Source organism: Rhinopithecus roxellana, chromosome 4 (genome assembly GCF_007565055.1).
Source record: "Rhinopithecus roxellana isolate Shanxi Qingling chromosome 4, ASM756505v1, whole genome shotgun sequence".
Taxonomy (NCBI): Eukaryota; Metazoa; Chordata; class Mammalia; order Primates; family Cercopithecidae; genus Rhinopithecus; species Rhinopithecus roxellana.
Window position 1 is genome coordinate 170,976,026 of NC_044552.1, and position 22,810 is coordinate 170,998,835.

Genomic DNA, 22,810 nt, shown 5'->3' on the forward strand with positions numbered 1-22,810 from the left:
CCAACTCAAAGAAATAATAAATGTTTGAGGTGATGGATATCCAAATTACCCTGATTTGATCATTATATATTGTATGCTCGATATATTGTATCAAAACAGCACATGTACCCCATAAATATGTACAACCACTATGTACCTATAAATATTGAAAATAATTTTTAAAAAAGAAAATTCTGAATTTGAGTATTCTAAAATCAAATTCAAGGTATAATACTGGTGAAAAATTGTGAACCAAATATGTTATTTTAGTTTTTTTATTGTTGTGGTAACAAATTACAACAAACTTAGCCAATTAAAATAACACACATTTATTATCTTTCAGTTTTTATGATTCCAAAGTGTTGGCTCAGCATGGCTCTACTGAATTCTCTGCTTACGGTCCACAAAGCTGAAATCAAATTGTCGCCTAGACTTTGTGTTTTACTGGCGACTAGAGGAAAGAATTGGCTTTAATGCTTATTAAACATGGAGACAGAATTCATTTTCTTCTCACGTTTTCAAGCCAGCCAATGGGCAAAAGTCCTCATACTTCAAATCTCTTTGTTGTCTGCTGAATCTCTCCACACTTAAAGACTCATGGTATTACACTGAACCCACCTGGATAATCCAGGATAACCTCCCTATTTTAGAACAATCTTCACTGCCTCTGCAATTTCTTTTTTTTTGCCATGTAATATAGCATAGCTACAGGGATGACACCAAGGGGTGAATGAGGGTTATGGGGCTCAAAATTCTGTCTACCACATATGATGAAGCTCTTCATTTTCCTCTCACATTTTGAGATTCTCTAGTAAGTGTTCAGTTTAATTATTCTTTTAGATATTAAATTTTAAATGTAAGACCAAATTAACTTTTTAATGTAAATAAAATGATAAAAGTTTACAAATATCCAACTATCTGTTACCCAAAAATTAATCTTTCAAAGTAAAAAGAATTTAGTTATGGAAATAATAAATTAAAAAGTTACCTTTTGCCACTGTCTTTGTTTCTGGTTTTTCTTTTTTCTCAATTTTTTCCTTGTGAGTTGCTTAAACAGAAAATTTTACATTAGTACACAGTTTAAATAGATTTCAAAACCAAGCTTTCTTTTGACCTCAGTTTCATAAGTGCTAAAACCTAATATGTAATATTTTGAAAATTTATGACATTAATAAGTCTAATTCAGAAATAAAGAGTTACTAATGTAATAACAGTTGTATAGAATTCAATGTAAAAGTCTAGGCATTAAGATTTAGCTTTTTGAAAATCAGATCCACTCTTTTTCAAGTCATTATTGCAAATAGATAAAGCTTTCAGGGAAGACAAACTGAGAGGGAAAATTTTTTATAAAAATTTGTCAAAAAATATATCATTATGTTTATTTTTAAATTTCAATTAAATTGTGTCGTTTGGTAGATTACCAAATAATCATACATTTTTCAATATTTACATACTACTTTTTCTAGAATAACAATGGTAATTAAATAAACTATGAAAATTAAGTAGTGAAATATGAGATTTAACTGGACAGTTGATAAAGTGTACGTATTGAATTACTAGAGGAAAAAATTAGTTCCACAGATTTCCATTTCTCCAACTTATAACAAGAATAGTAAGAATGTGCATCAGCTTTACTTACATCATCAAGAAATGTTTAAAATATGTATTCAAAAATCTATTATTTTTAAATACAGTTGTTGAATAGTGTCCTCCAGAATCTTGGAGAGATGATTTAAGCCTTAGAAAGCCTAATGGTTCAGTTGAAGACCAGTGTCCCTGACAGATGCAGAGTTGCTGAGAGACCAGGTGCCTCCTCCTCCAGAGTTTCAGCCTCTCCACCACTCAGGCCTGCCCACAGCCACCTCCACTACCACTTGGGATTATGCGTAACATATTAGACAATGTTAACAAAAGGAGCATTATGCTAGGCTAAGCAAGGCACTAGTCACATAAGGTCACAGGATTACATTATAATAACATATCTCCTAAAAAGTAAACATCTTTTAATTGGCATAAGGTAAATAAAAGAGCACTTACAATGTAGCATTTTATTTCTGCTTTTCAATTTGAATATATTTTTCTGCAGCACTTATAATTTAAGGGCAAAAATTTCTAACTTTTTTTTTTTAATAGAAAACCTTTAGCTACTGTGAAGTTTGAAAAAAAAATCACAAAGAATAGCAGATCATGTCATTAAGTCAGAATACACAGAACCTAGTGCTAATAATTCTGCTTAACCCAATAGCAGACAAGAAACGGTCACCTATTTCTAGAACAGAGAAAGGAGATGGCTGTATTGAAGTTCATGGAAATTGAACATGAAGAAAATATGATAAGAAAATAAGAAAATAAACATGAAGAAAACAACAACTATTTAATTGAAATTTTCTTTTTTTTCTGTAGGCTATTGGGGTACAGGTGGTATTTGGTTACATGAGTAAGATTTTTAGTGGTGATTTGTGAGATTTTGGTATTTTTAAGTATAAATATACATAAAAAATATTGAAACATATTTCAACTGATCTGCTTCCTAAATGTCGTAATGTGTTCTACCTAACTGGAGTGTTTAACAAAACAAAAACTTCAGCAGATGATGCATACTCTGGATGCATAAATCAGCTGAAATCTGGCCCAGTTATCCTAGACACAATCCACCATAAAACAATGGCAAAAATTAAGTTAGAATTTTACTTCACATCATACATTGAAATGGATTTTTGAGGAATTAATGTTCATTTAAAATATGAAACCACAGGCACTGTGGTTCACACCTGTAATTCCAGCACTTTGGGAGGCTGAGGTGAGCAGATCACTTGAGGTCAGGGGTTCGAGACCAGCCTGGCCAACATGGCAAAACCCCATTTCTACTAAAAATACAAAAATTAGCCAGTTGTAGTGTATAGTGGCACATGTCTGTAGTTCTACCTAGTAGAGCTGCTGAGGCATGAGAATCTCTTGAACCCTGGAGGCAGAGGTTCCAGTGAGCTGAGATTGCACCACTGAACTCCAGTCTGGGTGGCAGAGTGAGATTCTGTCTCAAAACAAACAAAAACAAAAACAAAAAAAAAAAATCTTTTTTCAACTTGAGGAAAGTATTAGTGGCTATTGAATTAATTATTGAATAAAGATTCAAAGCCAGAAACACCACAAGAAAATATCAGCATATCTATCCACCTAAAAATTCAAGAATCTAAACATATGCATACATGCATACACACATATATGAACTCACACATGTCCATTCACAAAGACAGAAAGCATAATATTAACTGTAAAACAAAGTCAGAAAAGTATTTGAAAATAAGTTATAGACGAAGGGGTATACATATCCAAAACACACACACACACACACACACACACACACATCATTAGGAGAAATGGGCAGTGAGTGTGAACAGTTACACATGATATATACATCGCTAAAAACCATATTTGAATCTTTCAACTTATAAATAGTAAGCGGTTAAAAATACTTTGCAGAGACATGGATGAAGCTGGAAGCCATCATTCTCAGCAAACTAACACAGGAACAGAAAACCAAACACTGCATGTTCTCACTCATAAGTGGGAGTTAAACAATGAGAACACATGGACTCGGGGGTAACATCACACAGCGGGGCTTGTCAGAGGGTTGGGGGCAAGGGGAGGGAGAGCATTAGGACAAATACCTAATGCATGCAGGGCTTAAAATCTAGGTGACAGGTTGATAGGTGCAGCAAACCATCATGGCACGTGTACACCTATGTAACAAACCTGGATATGTATCCCAGAACTTAAAGTAAAATTTTAAAAGAAGAAAGAAAAACTAAGAAAATATGATACCTTCAAAGGAACACAATAACATTCCAGTAACGGGCCTCCAAAAAAGGGAAATCTATGAAATGCCTTTCAAAATAATAATCTTAAGGAAACTCAGAAAGAAAAAAGAGAACACAAAAAATACAAAGGAAGGAGAAAAATAATTTACGATCTGAACATGAAATTCAGTAAACAGAAAGATATCATAAGAAAGACCCAAACAGAAATCCTAGAACTGAAGAACTTAATGAATAAAATAAAAAATAAAATTAACTTTAACAATTAACTATCAGGAAAAAATTATCAATTATTAATTTAATTATTAACAATTAATTACAGGAAAAATACAGAGGAAGAACATTCTCATTTAAACACTATTCAGCTTTTTAAAGAGAATGAGAACAATATTTAGTGATATGAAAATATTTCAGGATGTATTATTAAATTGTAAAAGTCAGGTTATAGGACATACTAGATTTTGTGTAAAAATAGGGAGAAAAATAACATGTACTATCTGGAAAACACATAATAAAGCTCTGGAAGGATGCATGTAAAATTTACAGAGTGGTTTACTATGAGTATGTGAGTTTGGCATGAAATGGGAATCAGTAGGCTGGGAGCAAGGTGAGAGGAAGCTTTTCACAAAGTATCTTTATGTGTAGAGCAATTAGATCTTATTATCTATTCTACATAAATAAATAACAATTAGAAATTAAAGCAATCTAATAGATAATCAAAATATGCAAGTTACAATAATGACATCTACTTTCTTACCTATCAAACTGACAAGTATTTCTGATATAGTATCCTCATTGCTGTCTAAGGCAGTCTGAAAACTACCAGTGGAAAAACTGACACAACATTTCTGGAAAGTAAAGTGGTAACTGAGTTCAACAGCCTTAAGTATTTATCCCAATTCAGAAATTCCTTTTTTCAGATTCTAGTCGGAGAAAATAATCCTAATTTAATTTGTAAAACTGCGTGGTCATCTAAAATCTGAATGTAAAGAGTAGGAAGTCAATGGGAAAGGAATCAGTGTGTTAAAACAGTAATAAAAATAACTTCATACCTTTCTTTTCAGGTTTTTCTTTTTCTCTTACTTTTTCTTTTTCTTTGTGTGTAACTGAAAAGAAACAGATAAATAGTTTTCATCTAAATAACAGGAATAAATGAGGAGATGATTGCATGGCAGTTTTTAATGTCAAAAACTTACCTGCTACTTTTAGAAATCTTCCTTTAACTGGATTGAGATTTTATGTAGTTAGGGGTTTAAACTTCACGATAATTATAGATTTATTTCTTATTTCTATTTTTATTTCATATCCTCCAAGCACAAACTTGGTACCCAAACCAAGTTTGATTGCAAAGATAATAATACCCGTCAGCTTTTCCAAATCCTTAATTGAAATAATTGGAAAATTTAAAAAAATTATCATGCCATATGCCAAAGGAGCCTGGCTTTGATATTGGATGGATGCCAGAAATATGAGGATGAAAATATAGAGAGATAATTTTCTGATCTTGAAGCAGAGAACAATCAACCTAAATGGTATGTATTAATCTTATACAGAAACATTCCACACTAGATGTTTTAAAAAATATACTGGAATAAGACTAGAAAATACCAAATCTTTTCAGCAAAAATAAAATTTAATTTAATATGAGCAGTGATCTCATCAATTATTACAACAAGACTAAAATTTAAGTCATAATCTTACCCCATACCTTAGTCATAATTCTTATTCATTATCCATGCTAGAAACATGAGACTCATCCCAATTTGTCTTTCTCTTTTATTTTTCCTTTTCATTTATTCACCAAGCTCTTTCAATCATGCCTTTTTAATATTCCTCTTACTCATTTTCTTTTATCTAATATTATTCTCCCTAACTATCACTTATTTACACAAGAATATAGAAAGAACACCTGCTATGTGCTGAAGACTCTCCTCAACAAGATAGAGTTCATTCCTGTTGCCATGATGTCAATAAGCTAATGATTAGTGGATGCTAAGCAAATAATTACAAAGGTAGGTAATTGCAGGGAGTCAAATTGCTATGAAGAAAAAATGCAAGGTAGAATGGTGATGTATAAAATGACCTAATCTAATCTGTTTGTTAGGGGAAGAGCCCTTGGCAGAACTGACATTTAAGTTTGAGAAATGAGAAGAAATTAGCCTAGTAAGAGATTAGGAGGGCAAAGGGGAAGAGACCAATTTCCAATTCAGCAGTTGAAGCAGGATGTCTCTTTTGGGCATATTATCATACCTAACATAATATTGTAATACCCTGACTTCTCTTTTGAACTTTTAGATTTTAGATTGTTATGTCTCATATTAACCTTTCTAACATGAAAATCCGCTATCATTCACTCCTCTGTTACAAATGTTAGTGCCTCCTCACTGCTTAGCATGATATCTGTCACATAGTGGGTGCTATATCAAAATAAAAATATTTTACTGCTCTAGTGATCTGACATTTGCTTACCAACCCCGTGTTTACCAACCCAATGTCATCTGCAAAGAATTTCTCCTTGAACTTTATACTCTAGTTATAACTAAATGCTAGTAGCTCCACAAGCACACTATGTGCCCTCATGATGTCTCTGTGTCTCTGCCTGTATGTGTCTTCCACCTAGAATTACCACACCCACATTTATTCATTTTCCTTTCCCTATTCCATGCACTCTTTCATCTTGGTTCAAATGTCTCCTCTGTAACATTTTCTTTGATCTCTACTTATTCCATACACCAATTGCACCATGTACATAATTATGTTTCAGGAATTTAATAATAATATTGATATTGCTAACATTTCTAACTACTCAGTAAATGAAATCCTTAGGGGCTACACCATATTTATTATTATTATTATTATTATTATTATTATTATACATTTCCAGGTCACACAAGATCTCAGTCACATAGTGGACTCTGTAATATTTTTGAATAAGTGAAATTCTAAAATATTCTAAGAGCTACTTTTATTGTCTAGTTAAATTCTATTTATGGATGATGTGGTAGAGCTATAATAGACATTGCTTGCTTCCAATTATGTGAAATTTTTGACAATTCATTAAAATTTCTCAAATAATTAAAACCTATTGAGAAAAAGGAGAAAAATCTCACCTTAGAACATTGAGATTTTTTTTTCCCACATCTAATGGTTCTTTTAGTTGTTTCTGAGCTACTAAGTTCAATATAAATTGCTCACAAAATAAGGCGAGGAAATCACTATTCATACTGACCACAAATGGTTTATTTTGGTTCCTTTGAATCCCTATTAATTAAGCAGAAAACCAAGAGAAAATTTTGGCAAAAACAAAGCTTCTGTTAAAGTTTCTCTGGGGGGACCCAAGTTTGTGTGAGATAAGCTGTGCTTTCAGAGCCCTGATTGGAAGGACCTCCCAGGGGAACACCTAATCTCTGCCTCTGCCTCTGTAAGAAATGAGGACTCACCCACCTTGGACAGCTGGTTGTCCATTCCACTAAAGGATTTTCAGATTGACATGTGCATAGGCATAAACAGGAGAATTAACACAAAATCAAAAGAGCAAAGGGACTGAATTCGGACTCAAATTAGCATATTCATGCCTCATTCCTCTTACCCTAGGGAGAAATCTAGTTCCTCCCAGTTGAAGTGTTGATTTACAGACCCTGTATTGTATGCTAGCATTTTATTATCCCCCTCAGAAATGGCATCACAACACTTCTTAGTGAAGCAGCTGGACCCTTGGGCCCTAGGGAGCTTTTCATAATGGCAGACGGCCACCAAAGCTTCTTGGACACAAACTACAAACTTTGGCAAGACTGTGCTCAAATACCAAGTTTTGAAATGACTTTCAACACAGCAATGCAACAATCAGCAACTGCCCTGGTAATCACTCTAAAATAAAAATCACCTGATACAACAGCTGCATTTGTTTGAGCGTCTTCTTTGCTTAGGGCCCACAACCAGGAGATTTCATATGGAAGAAGAGTACCTCCTTGTCACCAGCCCTATTTGGCAAGTTATATCTTAGCCAGGACAGTTTTTAGCTCAGGACGGAATAAGCTTCTTGCACCTGCTAGAGTTTAATTTGTTTGTCATCCTTATTTACAAGAAACAAAAGTCCCTTTGGTATGCTGATAATTAAAAACAAATGGAATCCACCAGTTGGAATGGCGCTGATGTCTGGCATCTGAGTTGGCACAGTCCTGCTGTTCCTACCCTTGCCCAGACTCTGACCTTTCCCTGACCAGAACATTCAGCTCAACTGGACCCAAGCACATCTCTTACCCTCCCATCTGGCCCTTTTCCAGCCCTCCCCAAGCTGTGCTCTGTGCTTTTGCTTTTGACCCCGGCAGTTGCCAGGCAGACTATGTCTTTTTCTCAGGTGTATCAGAGCTCATAATCTGCCTGACCCTGTTTCCCTCCCCCGACCCCACACACAGGGAAAAACAGTCTCTTGGGGTCAAATAATGAAAGCCAGGTTGTCAGAGTTCTTTACTTAATCTTCCTGTTCTTAGCTTGAAAATCAAAAATTGTAATGCCAACATTTTTAAAGTACTGATTAGTATAGGCTACTACATTTTTCAATTGATGGTTAACAAATAAATTTAACCAAACTCTAGAACATACTTAACTTTAGACTATTGCATAGGACTAATCTTAAATACCCAACCACACACACACACACACACACACACACACACACACAATCAGATGAATAAGCAGGTAAGCATTACACCTTTTCATTATTAACAACAACAACAAAAAATACTGTGAGGAGCATCACTACCTGTAATAAATTTTACTGATTTTTCTTTTAATGAATTCCTCTCATTTTCACATTTCTTGTGCTTTTTTGGTAGGTATTAGTGCTAAAATAGTCTATAGACTTTAAGTAGGTGAACACTGCAAACAGCTTCATAAAATTCATATATATTTATATTTTAATTTGTAATGTTTTATGAAAGAGCACAATACACATTCATCTTAAACCCTTAAAAAAATTCTGTTTCAGCCACCATTAAACAATAAGGCCAGATCTCTTGGTTGGTGTGTATGTCTTTGTGTGTATATTTCTTTTTTATTTTGGGTAGCTAATTTGTAGAAGTTCAGTTCCGTGGTAAGGCAACATGATCTCTATGCTTTTTATGAACTCCACAGAAATACAACATTGAGTTAAAAATCTTCTTAAATATTATATTATCCATTTTTCCTAAAGGAAGAATTTATTATTTTAACTTTAATACAAGCATGTAATTTTGGAGCTGACAGGAATGTAAGCGGTAACTACCCTGAACTTCTTTGTCCACGGATAAGAAAATATGCTCATAAGAGTCCATGACAGACCAGGAAAAGAATGTAGTTATCTAATTGCTAAAACAGTACTCTTCCTTCAAAACTACACTGCTATGTCTGTCCCAGGTTCTGAGCAGACTGTAAACTTGTTCTCATGAGCCAAATTGTGCTGATAGAATTCTCCAAGCACATTATCTGTGATCTACCTTCCAATAGTGTACATACTTCTTTTTCATAATAAAAGTACTTTCATTTACCTATTAAAGTGAAGATTTGGCAAATTACCCAAAGTTGTAAAGCTAATCTGATACTTATGAATTAAATCACAAAAGGTATTTTATAATTCTAAAATATTAGTTTTGTTTTCAAATTCAATTTAATTGTATGGACAATTTCCCCTTCTCCTGGGGCTACATAGCCATAGTAAGAACTGCAATCGCTTTCTCATAAGTGAACATTCACTATGGACACTGTGATGCATAGCTTTGTGCACACTCTTCTGGTTTCCTTGTCCAGGTTTATTTTTCATAATTGCCAGAGAGGAAAAGAAAATATATTTTGTATTCTAAGGAGTTAATTAAGTGCAGCTAAGAGAAGACAAAAGTAAAAGTTTATACAGTACAGGATGACTAAATGAATTTGTGGGCTTTAAGAGCATTTTTATAAGGGACTTTAGGATATTTAAACACATTTTAATGTATTTGATTATATTTTGACTTTTGAGCCTCACCATCAGCTAAATCCCTTGTCAGCCTATGATTCCAATCCTGCAATTTGTTTCCCAAAAACTGAAGGAGTTCTAGACAAATCAGTGTTATTATTCTGAATCACCCTTTTTAAAAACATCCTTTTGATTTTTTTTTGTGCATGTCCTATTGTTATGGGTTGAATTGTGTATACCCAAAAATATATGTTGAAGTCATTACCCCCAGAACCTAAGAATGTGACTTTATTTGGAAATAAGGTTTTTGCAGAGACAATCCAAGTTTAAGTCATGAGGCTAGTCCCTAATCCAATAGGACTGATGTCTTTATAAAAAAGGAAATTTGGGCACAGAGAAGGATATGCAGAGAGGGAATGCATATCCTGTGAAAAGACAGAGACACAGGGAGAGCATCATTTGAAGATGAAGGCAGGAATTGGAGAACTTCATCTACAAGGCCCGAAAGTTTGCCCACAATCCTCCAGAGGCCAGGAGAGAGGCATAGAACAGATTCTCTGTCACAGTCCTCAGAAAAAACTCATCCTGTGGAAACCTTGACTTTGGACTTCTAGTCTCAATAAGGTAATATTAAGTCTAATGTTAATAATAATAGTAATAATTAGACTTCTGTTGCAGCCCTTGAACCAAGTTCCCACCTGGTTCCTTGACGACTGACCTCAGCTTAGCTTTTGTGTCTTCCCTGTTAAGTTTCAGAGTCCACACCTGAACCACAAACCACTAACTCCTCCGAGGTCCTTCCAGAAAACTGCAGTCAGACTCACTCAACAACTGAGGTTGCCAAACCCCAAACTACGTCTCTCCTCCAGGACATCTCTGTGAAGTACTTACTACACAGTGGTATAATTGTGTATTTACTTTTTCAAATTTATCATTAACTGGATCTTATTCATCATGGAATTTGTAATGTCCAGTATGGTGTTTGGCACAAAGTAGGTACTGTGAATAAGTGAATGTGTATTATCACCTAGTGACTGTGGCCACTTTTTCCATTCACACTATCTGCCTGCCAGAATACACCCTATTCCCACTGTCTGGCCCACTCTGAAGCTGACCAAATGCTGTCTGTCCAGTATACATTTCTGTTAAGTAAACTTTTCCATTTTTGAGGTCATTTTTCACCCAACCACCTGACAATATAGGTGGATGTAGCAGAAACCTACTGTTTTGCCTGCCTACCAGGCCGTCCTATGGTCTAGGAGCCTTCTTGGAAAAAGTTCACATATTTAGTTGTATGTTTACCACCAGGTTCCCGTCTTTTCTGATTTGTTCTGTTCTACAAGTAAATTGACATGTTTATTAGCTAAATAGAAGCCGAAATCTTATCTAATATCACCAATAAAACTCACGTTTGCAAAAACATAAGGCAATATACAATAAACAACTACACGGGGCGGGGAAAGTAGAGGAAAATTAGAAATATATTACCATTTTTCTCCAGATAATTGGATTGTGGGGGTGTGGTTCCTCTTTTTTTTTTTTTTTTTTTTTGCATTTTCCAAATCATCCATATTTATCTGTATTATTATAATTTTTGTTGTTTCAGTGTGGGTGTTTTCAGATTACATATTACAGAAAGTTTTTGTTTTACTATGAAATTGTTTGTTACCATTAACCACATAAATTCAACTTAAATTACAATGGCTTAATTAAAGCTAAGTGGAAAGTTGTCTGTTGGAATGTCAAATGCAAAGTTTTCTGTAGGAATCCAGTAGAGATTAACAAAATAGAAGAATACTTCATTCACAAATTAAATCATTATTTCAATATTTATTGAGCATGTTGGGTACTCTGTTAGATGTTAGAATGATTTTTAATTTGATATAAGCACACACATTCAGAGCTGGTGAAAACCTCAGAGACTATGAGCCCATATCCCTTTGTTCATGGATAAGGAAACAGAATCATAAAAGGGAGTGGCAAAGCTGACCTAGGACATACATGAAGACAAACGTAGTTCCCTCCCTCAGTTACTTAGATCGACATACACCCACAATTAAAATATGTTGTCAAAGTACTTGGAAGAGCAAAAGCTGGGGTGTAACAGCATGGACAAAGTGCTTAAATGTCCCCAGTGAAGAACAGCAGTGAGGACTTCATACAGGAACTGATATTCCATATGAGAATCAAAGAAATAAGTGGGCTTTTGCCGAGGGACTACACAGGAAGGGCCTGATGGCTGGAAAGAAGAGAGCACACAAAAGCACACAGTTATGAGACAGTGAAAATGCCTGCTTAGGGACTACTCAACAGCTCAGCCTGCCTGCAGTAGAGGGGGCATCAGTGTGGTCTGTAGTGCTAAGGGTGGCAGGGAGGAGTAGGTTGTATCTGTGAGAAAGCTTGGTAAGGAGGTAGCAGAACAGGGAAGACGTGATAAACTACAAAGCTGGAACATTGTAGGGGTAGCAGTGATCATATGAGGAAGGTTTTATAAGCCAGGTTAGAAAATGTCACTTTTATCTCTTAGCACTGGGGCACCACCAAATGTATTTAAGCCCATAAATGACTGGATTAGCATGGACCTGAGGGGTTAATGCTAGGAAATTGGTTAAGAAGTCACTGTCACAATTTAATTGAGAGATGATTGTGCAGAAGATAGCAGTTTGAGACGAGAGAAAGTAGACTAAATTATAGTAAAGAGGAGCCAAGTAGGTTGAGCTCTAGTGTTGAAAGAGACCAAGAGGTCTATGACAGGGACAAGCTTTGGTGTCGAAAGAGAACAAGAAGTCTATGGCAGGAACTAAAATTCAAATGCCTTCATAGATGAGGCAGGTAAATTAACATGTACCCCAATGGTGAAAGAGGGAGTGGTGGAGACTGTGGTAAACAGAGGGTGCAGGCTCTACTTAAAGGCATCCAGTTGCTCGTTATCTAAAACACTGGCTCATCAAAAGAAACCACCGTGGGATATACTTGAACTCTAAGCTATGAGTTCAACCGACAGTGATTCTAACTCTGGCTACTCATTTGAATCATTAGGGCAGCTAGGTTCAAACCCCGGCATTACTTCCCAAACATTAATGGCCCCAGGATGGAGTCTCCACATGGATATATATTTTTAAAAGTTATCCTGGTGATCTAAACTGCAGTCGGGGTTGAGTACCACCCCTGGCAACAATGGCTCCTAGATATTTAGCCTGAATAATTTGGGTGGACGGTGATGTCAGTTATTAGGACAAAGAATACAGACAGGTGAAGACATTTTCTGCAATAGATGTTAATATGGGCTTGAATATGTTAGATGAAAGAAGTCTTTTAGTTAACTGTGTAAAGTCAGGTGGGAATTTTATAAGAAGGCTCAGAGACTTTTTATATTCTATACCTTCAGTCTTTTCAAATATCAAAATGAATGAACCACATGGGCTCCTAAATTAGTTGATGGCTTAAATAAAATACTAAAGGATTATCCAATTAAGAAAAAACTCAGGATATTCAAGACATTCTTAAGATTTTATTTAAGATATGTGCACATTAAAGATGCATTTTTAATGAGAAATTTATAATATCTTAAGGGAATGATGAGACTACATTGGTCATACATAAACTGTGTCCTATTGTCAATGTGACTAAGCTCTTCACATATAGTAAGAAAAGCAAAACAAAAACAAACAATTTTAAAACCACCAAAAAAAAAAAGAACTCATCTTGCTGCCTAAGGAAAAAGCAAAAATAGTAGTTATTTTGACTTGTTCTGATCGCCCAAATAATGAAATTTTAAAATTTCAGAAATTTTCAGAAACCTGTGATCCATAAGCATAGTGACTTTACATTTTACTGTTGCTATGTTGATATCTGAAGATACGCAAAAGTCTCTGTGATAATGCTATTTTTCTACCATGAACTGTAAACTTGGTAATATTTGCCATTTTGTGGTTTCTAACTTTAAATACTTTTATCTTTCTATTCACAAACATAAAAAATTGCTCAACATCAGTAATCATCAGAGAAATGCAACTCACAGCCACATTGAGAAATCATCTTACACCATTCAGAATAATTACTATTAAAAAGTCAAAAACAACAGATGTCATGGATGCACAAAGTAGGGAACACTTATACACTGTTAGTGGCAATGTAAATTTGTTCAACTTCTATGGAAAACAGTATGGGGCTATCTCAAAGAACTAAATATAAAACTACCATTTGACCCAGCAATGCCACTATGAGGTATCTGCTCCAAGGAAAAAAAAAATCATTATATAAAAAAGACACCTGCACTCACATGTTGATCACAGCACTATTCACAGTAGCAAAGTCATGGAACCAACCTAAGCATCCATCAGTGGATGATTGGGTAAAGAAAATATGATATATATACACCATGGAATACTATGCAGTCATAAAAAAAAGAATGGAATTATGTCCTCTGCAGCAACATGGATAGAGTGGGAGGCCATTATCCTAAGTGAACTAACTCAGAAAGAGAAAATCAAATCAAATACTCTATGTTCTCACAATGGGTACACATGGACATAAAGATGGAAATAACAGACACTAGGGATCCCCAAATGGGGGAGATTAGAATGGGGACTGAGGCTTAAAAAATTACCTACTGAGTATTATGCTGAATATTTGGGTGATGGTTGTACTAGAAGAGCTCAATTTCCATCGTTATGCAACATACCCAAGTAACAAACATATGCATGTATCCCTTGAATCTAAAACGTTTTTTTAAAACTTGTATTTTTGTTTTTAATTATCAGTCCCTCTAAACTCTGACTGGCATGCATGCTTGTCAAGATTCCTTTCTAAATGGTGCCTTTAATTAATCCTTTGACTCCAGGATGCTGTTTAAGTAATTAGATCTGGTGATTTGAAGTTTATTTACTGAAAAGACAGTGTAATAGGCTAAATAATAGCCCTCTAAAACATGGCTACATTCTACTTTCTGGAATCTGTGAATGTTTTATACATATATACACACACATAAATATATAACATATATATAATAGATATATAACATACACACACACACACACACACATATATATATACAGACTTTGCAACGTGATTAAGTCAAGGATCTTGAGATGGTGAGATTATCTTGGGCTATTCAGGTGGGCCCAGTTTGTGGTAATTTGTTAGGGCAGCCACAGAAAACTAGTACACCTATGACAAGCCATCTGACCTGTCTACCGAGATAAGTACTGCCACATCTCATTTCTCAGTTGTGTTAAGACTGAAAATAGTGGAAAGGAGATTTAAAGGTGCATACAGTCTATACATCTTTTATATGGTGTCTACTCTACAGGTAAGCTATTAGAATTAGGTAAGCCCACACCAGGCTACATGGCACACAGACTGATGGGAAGGGAACAGAGATGATATCTAGGAACTGGTAGATATGTGCAAAAGCAAGCAGATCAGTGAGGTCAACCAGCAGGAAGCCAGGTCCTAACCACAGGGTTTCAGAGACAAATTCTAGATCCTATGGCTATGAGCAAATTCTGGTGCTACAGTCTCAGCAGGCACCAAAGAACAAAAAGAAAAAAGAAAATTGGATATAGGATGTAGTGGAAAAACCACATGTTCTTATGTTAGAGATAACAGGCAAAAATGTCGCTCTGCAAATTACTAAACTTGACACAATGATTGAGTTCAGCTAAACCTACGTATTCTTAGTTTAAATGGAATTATATCTACCGTGCCAGATTGTTCTATGAAGATTAAGTGAAATATTAGACATAAAAAATTATATACAGTATTTGGTCCATAGTAGATAACGCTCATACAATATTAATTTTTTAAGAAGGGAACCACAAATATAGAACTGACAAGGCAGTAAAAGTAGTTTAGTGTTGTGTTACAGGAACTTGGGATGACACATCTTATATTTGTTCAGCCTATGATCAGACAGATATCAAATGATACTAAAGATAGAGAAAAAAAGGAATTCAGATAACAAACCTGTAAGAGACCTCACTTATCCAGTTAGAGGTGGTTAAGATGATTCATTAATTAGCTGATAGTTACTGTTTAAAATTAGTCAATAATTCTTTCAAGAATTGTGTATATACATTTCATAATTATTTAATCCTTATGACCACTATATTATACCCATTTTACAGATAAGGAAATAAAGGCAAAGAAAGATTAATTATCTTGCCCGAGGACACACAGCCAGAAGTTATCAAATTTGGATTCTAACCCAGATAATTTAATTAAAGACCTTTCTAAAAGTAAGAAAAGTTATGGTAATATCACCCTTTATGAAAATCATACCCTGTGCTCTTAGTTTATTTATTAGAATATCTGAGTATTTACCATGGGTAAAGGAAATGTTCTTCAACAATCATGACTGGAACCTTTTATTTAAGACAAATAACAGTCTCTCTAATTCTCTGCAATTAGTATCTATCTTCTTATTTAAAACATCTGTGGGCAGAGTTATTTATGATTACAAAGGATCCTCAGACTGTTGACAGCTAGAGAAGACTGGTTAACATTTCTTATTATTTAACAAATGGACCTACATCTAACCATGGGTATCCATTGTTGGATATAGCTTTAAATATGATTGTATTCTGCAAGATCATTTTGACCTACAAAAACTTTAATTTGAAACCATCACCCTAATGTGGAATCTTGTGCGTTCTTGTAGGTAACTTGTACTAGAGCGCTCTGCTTCATACTCACAACTACTCCATTGCGGTTAACTCATTCTGCCTGTTCCCCAGGACCATTTATATGAGTCACAATTTAGTTAATGATATTTGGTAACCCCAAAAATTCTTCTAAGCAAATGCAATGTTCCGCTATATTACTATATAAATTCAATACAAGGTCATAAATACATACAGTATTCTGATTATATTTATAAAATAAAATAAATTTCTACCTCTTTTATGAGGAAAAAATCCAAGGTTAATTTAGTTCAAGGTGAACCTTAACTAACATGTCAGAGCTTATGCCCTAAAACCATAATAAGTATTCATTGCCTGGTTATCATTTAAAAGGCATATTCTTTAACTCCATACACTGCTGCATTCTTCCCTGAGGAAAATATCAAACAAAATAAACAGAGGAACAAAGTAGAAATAAGTTAGCTTGATATGATAAATTAAAATTTCTTAATGTGGATGCCTATAAAAGTAATTAATTTTTATAGAAAAGGAGTCAGAATTGAAACTCATTATTTGACACTATAAAATCAATTAGTTAGCATATTAACATAGAATTGTTTTAGGAATATATATCTGTGGGATTACATATTCTGTGTGTGGGTTGTATTTTTTTTTTTGTATCCCACTTGATGGGTAAATTATATAGGTGTAAACTCCCAAGACTCTCCCAGTGAGTTCCACGCTACTAAAAACTTTTAGAATATCATATTGTCCCTTGAAGGAGAAAAAAATATATAGAGAAATAGAATGTGATCTAGCTTCCACCATAACGAAAATCTTTTGTCTCCCCACAAACACACCACCTTGAGCATAATGAATCTTTACACTCAAGTATTTATTGACCCCTTTATAATCATCACAGACTACTACTACCTTTCAAATACTATATCTTTTCTTCTAAGGGTTCAAAATGCTCTGATAATAATTTAAATTCCTAACTATCTGTCACATACAACCATAACTGACATGGAACATGGCATACAGAAAACAGTATTTATCTATATACAAGAGAAGTTGCAAAACAAAACATTTATTTTCACTGAACTATTTGAGAATAAAAAGCGGGCATTAGTTTACCTCATTTACAGATAGGAAAGTAAGCAATAAAGTGAAATCTTTTGTTCATATTCACACAGAAAAACTGTGGAAAAAATAAGCTATCTCTGATTTCCAGCTCAATGTGGAACAACTGAAGCTCTACTTTCACTTTCTTGAGAAATAGTTACTTTTACAAAACATATTTGGTCTACTCAAGAAATATATTCAGGTTAATAATCTCCAGCTCAGTCTTTGAGAAATTTATTTTAAACTTCAGCCAAATTCACTGTTTTAATTATGGAAGACTTGCTAGTTTAATAAACCCACTCTACAGCCCACTGCTCAAAGTCTTTGACATCAGAATTCTAATATAGCCAGGTCCAAAATGCAAATAGTGCCATCTGCATTACTACCTCCACTCCAGCAGCACTGTTATTAAATTAATAGCACAGTCTGCAAGAAAAAAACAGCAGGGACTCAAATGATATGGAACCAGTTGAGTTTCTGTTTAACCTTTAGCAGATAGAAGCACAGAGCCAGTTCAGTCATGGTTCGCTTAGTCAATCCGTACTCAAGAGCTGTGTCCAACTTCTATGACCAAAGGAATTAAGAACCAAAAAAAGAAAGAGAACAGTAAGAAGACATTAGTTTCCTAAGTACAAATATAAATAGGTTTCAACTGAGTGAGCTTCAATGTTCTGATTGTTGAAGAATTGGCTGACCAATCTAGAATGAATTCAAACATTAGGATTAAAGACATAATATCTGTAGAATGATTTGAGCCCTTCACAAAAAGGAAGTACATGAAGTATATTTTAAAAACAACAGCAACAACATGGCATTGTATTAATATAAAGTCACATGCTAGTATAATTTAATTGGTACTTTTGTTATTTGAAAATTTACTATCTGTAACTGTGGCATTTACTACAAATAATTTTGCATTAGCTGGTTTATGACATAGCAAATACTGGATAAAATTCCATTTTTATCTCAGAAACAAATTATCTTATTTTCTGTCTGCATTATACAAATACAGTTATTATGAAATCTTTATTTTTGCCCTGGCTCATTCAAAATCATGTGAAACTGACCATTGGGAAAACCTGGGCATGCTTGGAGAATATATTTGCGAACGTCTTGCTTCCTATTAGTTTCTTTAAAGTTTTATGACTATCTCTGTCACCCACAGAAAAGTTATGCTTGTAAGATGAGCAAGACAATGCTGGCCTTTCTTAATATGCTTCTGCTGCAAGATTGCTGTAACTGGATTTAGTTCAGTTGAAAGTGATATTCACTATCATGTTGTCACTGTCCATCTACCTCTTAAAGCTGTGCAGGAGAGCCATGGGGCTTTCTTATATGACCTCTGCCATGAGGTCATATAATGACTCTGCATTTCTGCACCAAAGATTGTAAAGATATTGCATGACAGAAGGAATTCAGGTTAAAACAAAAATAAACTCTGACATGTTACAGTAGCTTCTTAAAGAAAAAAAAATATTTCCTCAGAAAGTCAATATATATTTGAGCTACTCCCTTAGTAACTGTAAATAATTAAAAAATTGTTACATATTTTGAAGTTACTTTGATTCCAATTATAAAGTATTATTTATGTTATTTATACATTTATAACTGAAATTCACTAGGAGTAAATGTACTTATTTAATTTCAAAAATGTTACAAAAAACACTAAACATGAAAATTTTTCTTTCTCCCATGTGAATACACAAAAATGTATCTTTAAATGAAGAATAAACATAAAATTAAACATTTACCTTTAGTTTGTATTTTCCTTTCAGGTCTCTCTTGTTTTTCAGTCTTATCTTTGTGGATTTCTAAGAAAAAATAGAATTTATAATTTTAAAACTCTGAAAATGTATAAAATCTAAGCCATAGCTATGACCTAAACTTCATAAACGTACCACAAAGTTTAAATTATTATACAGTCACTAACAAGTTTATTGGAGTCTAAAAGAGTCTTTGTAACATATTGCTAAACAAATCACTTATTTATAGAAATAAGGGAAAAAATGGAGTTATCTCAAAATTAGAGTTATTTGGAAAAGCTTAAGCATTTAATAGACAGAGCTATGTTGTCACCACTTTCGGTGCTAAAATTGGTCACAAACTATAATTATGTTTTATTTCAATTACTCTCAATACAAATTAAGACTCCTTAATAAGAATGTCATTTAGATTTAGGAAGATTTAGTTTTTACATATTAAATTAAGAATTTGTGAAATGAACTGTAACAGCTATCTAATAGGAAATACATCTCAGAAGTACTGACTTTGAGCTATGTTTATAATCAGCATTTGGCATTACATTTAACCAATAATTACTGCAAGCAGATATGACACATTTCATAGAATAAGTTAGTTGTACGTTTTTTTCTAAACATCAGGTTTTAGTAAATATATTCAATTTTCTGCTAGCTGCAATATACATACGTTGCCAAGGCTAAGAAAATGGAGTTAATTCTGAATTTGCAGTTAATTTGGATAGAAGTAAATTTGAGATTAGAGTTTACAAATATGATTACTACCTTTGAAAAGTGACTTAATTTTAAATATCATGTTTTTTCTTAGAAAAATGCTAATGAGGTTTACTTATTTATTTATCACAACTTTATTCCACAGATGGTCTGAGATGGTGTTAATTACTGTACACACTTTAAATTCTCCATTTGTAAATTTGCATTTGCATTTTTGTAATTTTTCCAAAAGTCTACTAAATTAAGATCAACCATAGAAACACCCTAAATATCTTCAGAAAAGACAGCCACTAGCTTTCATTCACCTGTTAAGGAGGTAACCACCATCGTGAAGATTTTCTTCCTAATTTTCCTCATTAATCAGTCATCTTGCTATTTACAGGGTCACTAATCAACTTTTATCTCAACTCTGACTTTGAATATGGTGATGGAGATATGAACAGGTAAGGCACTCATTCTTATCTCTGAAAATAATTCTCCAAAATGCAAGGAAATATCTCCAAATGATATAGGAAATGTCCATCTTCCTGCCTCTCTCACCATTTTGTTTATTTCTTCTCTGGTCTCCAAATTTTACTCTACAGCAGGGTTTCTTACCTTAACACTATTGACTTTTTGAATTAGGTGAAGCATTATTTGGGGGAGGGGCTATTTTTTTGCATTTTAGGATATTCAGCATCATTCCTAGCCTCTACCTTTTAGATGCCAGTAAACCCCATATCCACCTCCCAATCTTGACCATGAAACATGTCCAGAGACTTTGCCAAATGTCTCCTATAGGGCAAAACGAACCCTAGTTGCGAACCACTGCTCTAAACTCACATGATAACCAGAGTAATCACTATCACTGTCCAGACCTATACTATCCAATGCAGTAGCCATTAGACATGTGTGCATATTAAGGACATGATACATGGTTAATCCAAATTGAGATGTGCTATAAGTGTAAAATATACACTAGATTATGAAGACTTAGAATAAAATATAAGTAAAATATCTCATTAATAATTTCTATGTGAACTACATTTTGAAATGATATTTTGGTCATATTGGGTGTGATGGTTTTATTAACGGCTTAGTTTGGCTAGGCTACTATCCGAATTTATTTTATTGAACACTAACCTAGAGTTGCTTGCAGGTATATTGCAGATGCAATTAAAATCACTAATTGGTTGACTTTAAGTAAGATGATTTTGCAGATTTTGTATAATTTGGATGGGCTTCTCTGATTTCTTTGGAAAGCCTTAAAAACAGGCCCGAGATTGACCAGGGCAAAAGGAGAAATTCTGCCTCTGAATGACAACTTTGGTTGACAGCTTCTAGGCTCAACTTGCCTATGATCCTCCCTTCCTGACTTCCTGTCATATGAGTTTAAAAATGCGTAGCCAGTTACCAATATTTGCGTAAGCCAATTCCTTGTACTAATTTTTTTTAAAGTATAAAAGTATCTCCAAAATATTCTATTGGTTCTACTTCTCTGTTTAATCCCTGACTGATACATTGAATTAAATAAGACATATTATTAAAGCTAATTTTATATTTTTCTTTTTACTATTTTAAATGTGGCTACTGGAAAATTTTAAATTACATATGTGGCTCCTATTATATTACTACTAGACAGGTTTAATGCAGGTCTAATCCCAGGGGGAGCAAAGGACCTATATAAAACTTTAGGTCATCCACAGGGACAAATTGATTTCAAATGAACTGAAAAAACAAACTTGATATTCTCTCCTGTCAATACTGTTTTGCTTGCTCCCTCCTCTCCAAACCAACAGATGCTATAAAGAAGACTGGTGCTTTGTTTAATTCAGGTCCATAAAGCAAGCAAAATATCAAAGATTTAGAATGATCTTTGGATATACTAAGGGAGTTTGCCTTTAAGAGATCATACCTTACTCCTAGTAGGTATTAACTGGAATACAGAGATGGCATGAAATTTTTAAAATTGAAAAAATGCATGGAATGCTACATTCACCACATAATGGGGAGGCCTTAAAATTGTCATTTAGAATAATGTTTTTTGTAGAGGTAGGGGTGTGTGCACATGTGTGTGTATACACGTGTGTCTTCCATAGACATCAGCTGACCATTCAAAAGAATAAAGAAGGGATTCTGGAGCTCACGTGGGAGAATAAGACGTGAATTAGACTCTTACATAGAATCTGGTGCTGAAGGCCACCTTGCCTGAAAAATCCTGTCGAATCTCCCAGTTTAACTTAGATTTTGGAGGAAAGACTGGACCAGAGTGGTGGTGGTTTTGGGGACTAGAAAGACAGTCCTTGTTGATCATACTAGGGTTTTCTGCAAGGTAGGTGTAAATTTGCACATCAGAAAACAGGTGAAAGAAGTACTAGCAGGAGCTACCTTGCTCCTCTTAGCTCTTATCCTGACAAAGGGAATGAGTGCTAGGTAGTAGCAATAATTGAAATGAGCTAGGAACCATCCTGAACAACAACAAAAAAAGACAAATCTCAAAAAGACTAGGGTCAAGACCACCACTCAGGTGAAGGGAAAGGCCAGGGTAAATATATTATCTCCCTTTCCCAAATACATGAAAGGGAGGTAACTCTAAAGTGAAAGGCAAATACTTGCATGTTGGATACACTTCATTATAAGCTTTACTTAAGCAAAAACAAAAATGAATAAAGGAAAATTCGACTGAAAAAATAGTAATTTATTTCAGAACAGTTATTTTTTACTCTGTGGTAAGTAGAGTAGATGCAACCTAGTTTTGCAACTTAGATCAATCTCATAGGTAAAGCCTCATTTTTTGTTTTCCTTATTCTGCACTTCAGCCTTAGAACAAACTAAGACAACCTCACTGCTCTGGCCAGATGCAGGCAGTTTTCTTGTAAACAGAGGTCA

General features: G+C 34.2%; 1 protein-coding gene across 2 annotated transcripts in view; it reads right to left on the reverse strand.

Moving 5' to 3' along the window:
• The window catches only part of LOC115891968 (triadin-like), a 134,267-nt gene that overhangs the window by 11,352 nt on the left and 100,105 nt on the right, over positions 1-22,810 (reverse strand). The window contains exons 5-7 of one of the 2 annotated variants that reach the window (XM_030929025.1): positions 19,223-19,282; positions 4,847-4,900; positions 968-1,027 (exon numbers count right to left, since the gene is read on the reverse strand). In XM_030929025.1, the coding sequence (XP_030784885.1) occupies positions 968-1,027; positions 4,847-4,900; positions 19,223-19,282 (174 nt within the window). Of the gene's footprint in view, positions 1-967; positions 1,028-4,846; positions 4,901-17,424; positions 18,036-19,222; positions 19,283-22,810 lie in introns of those variants that run through there. The other variant, XM_010375403.2, reaches the window with a different exon arrangement.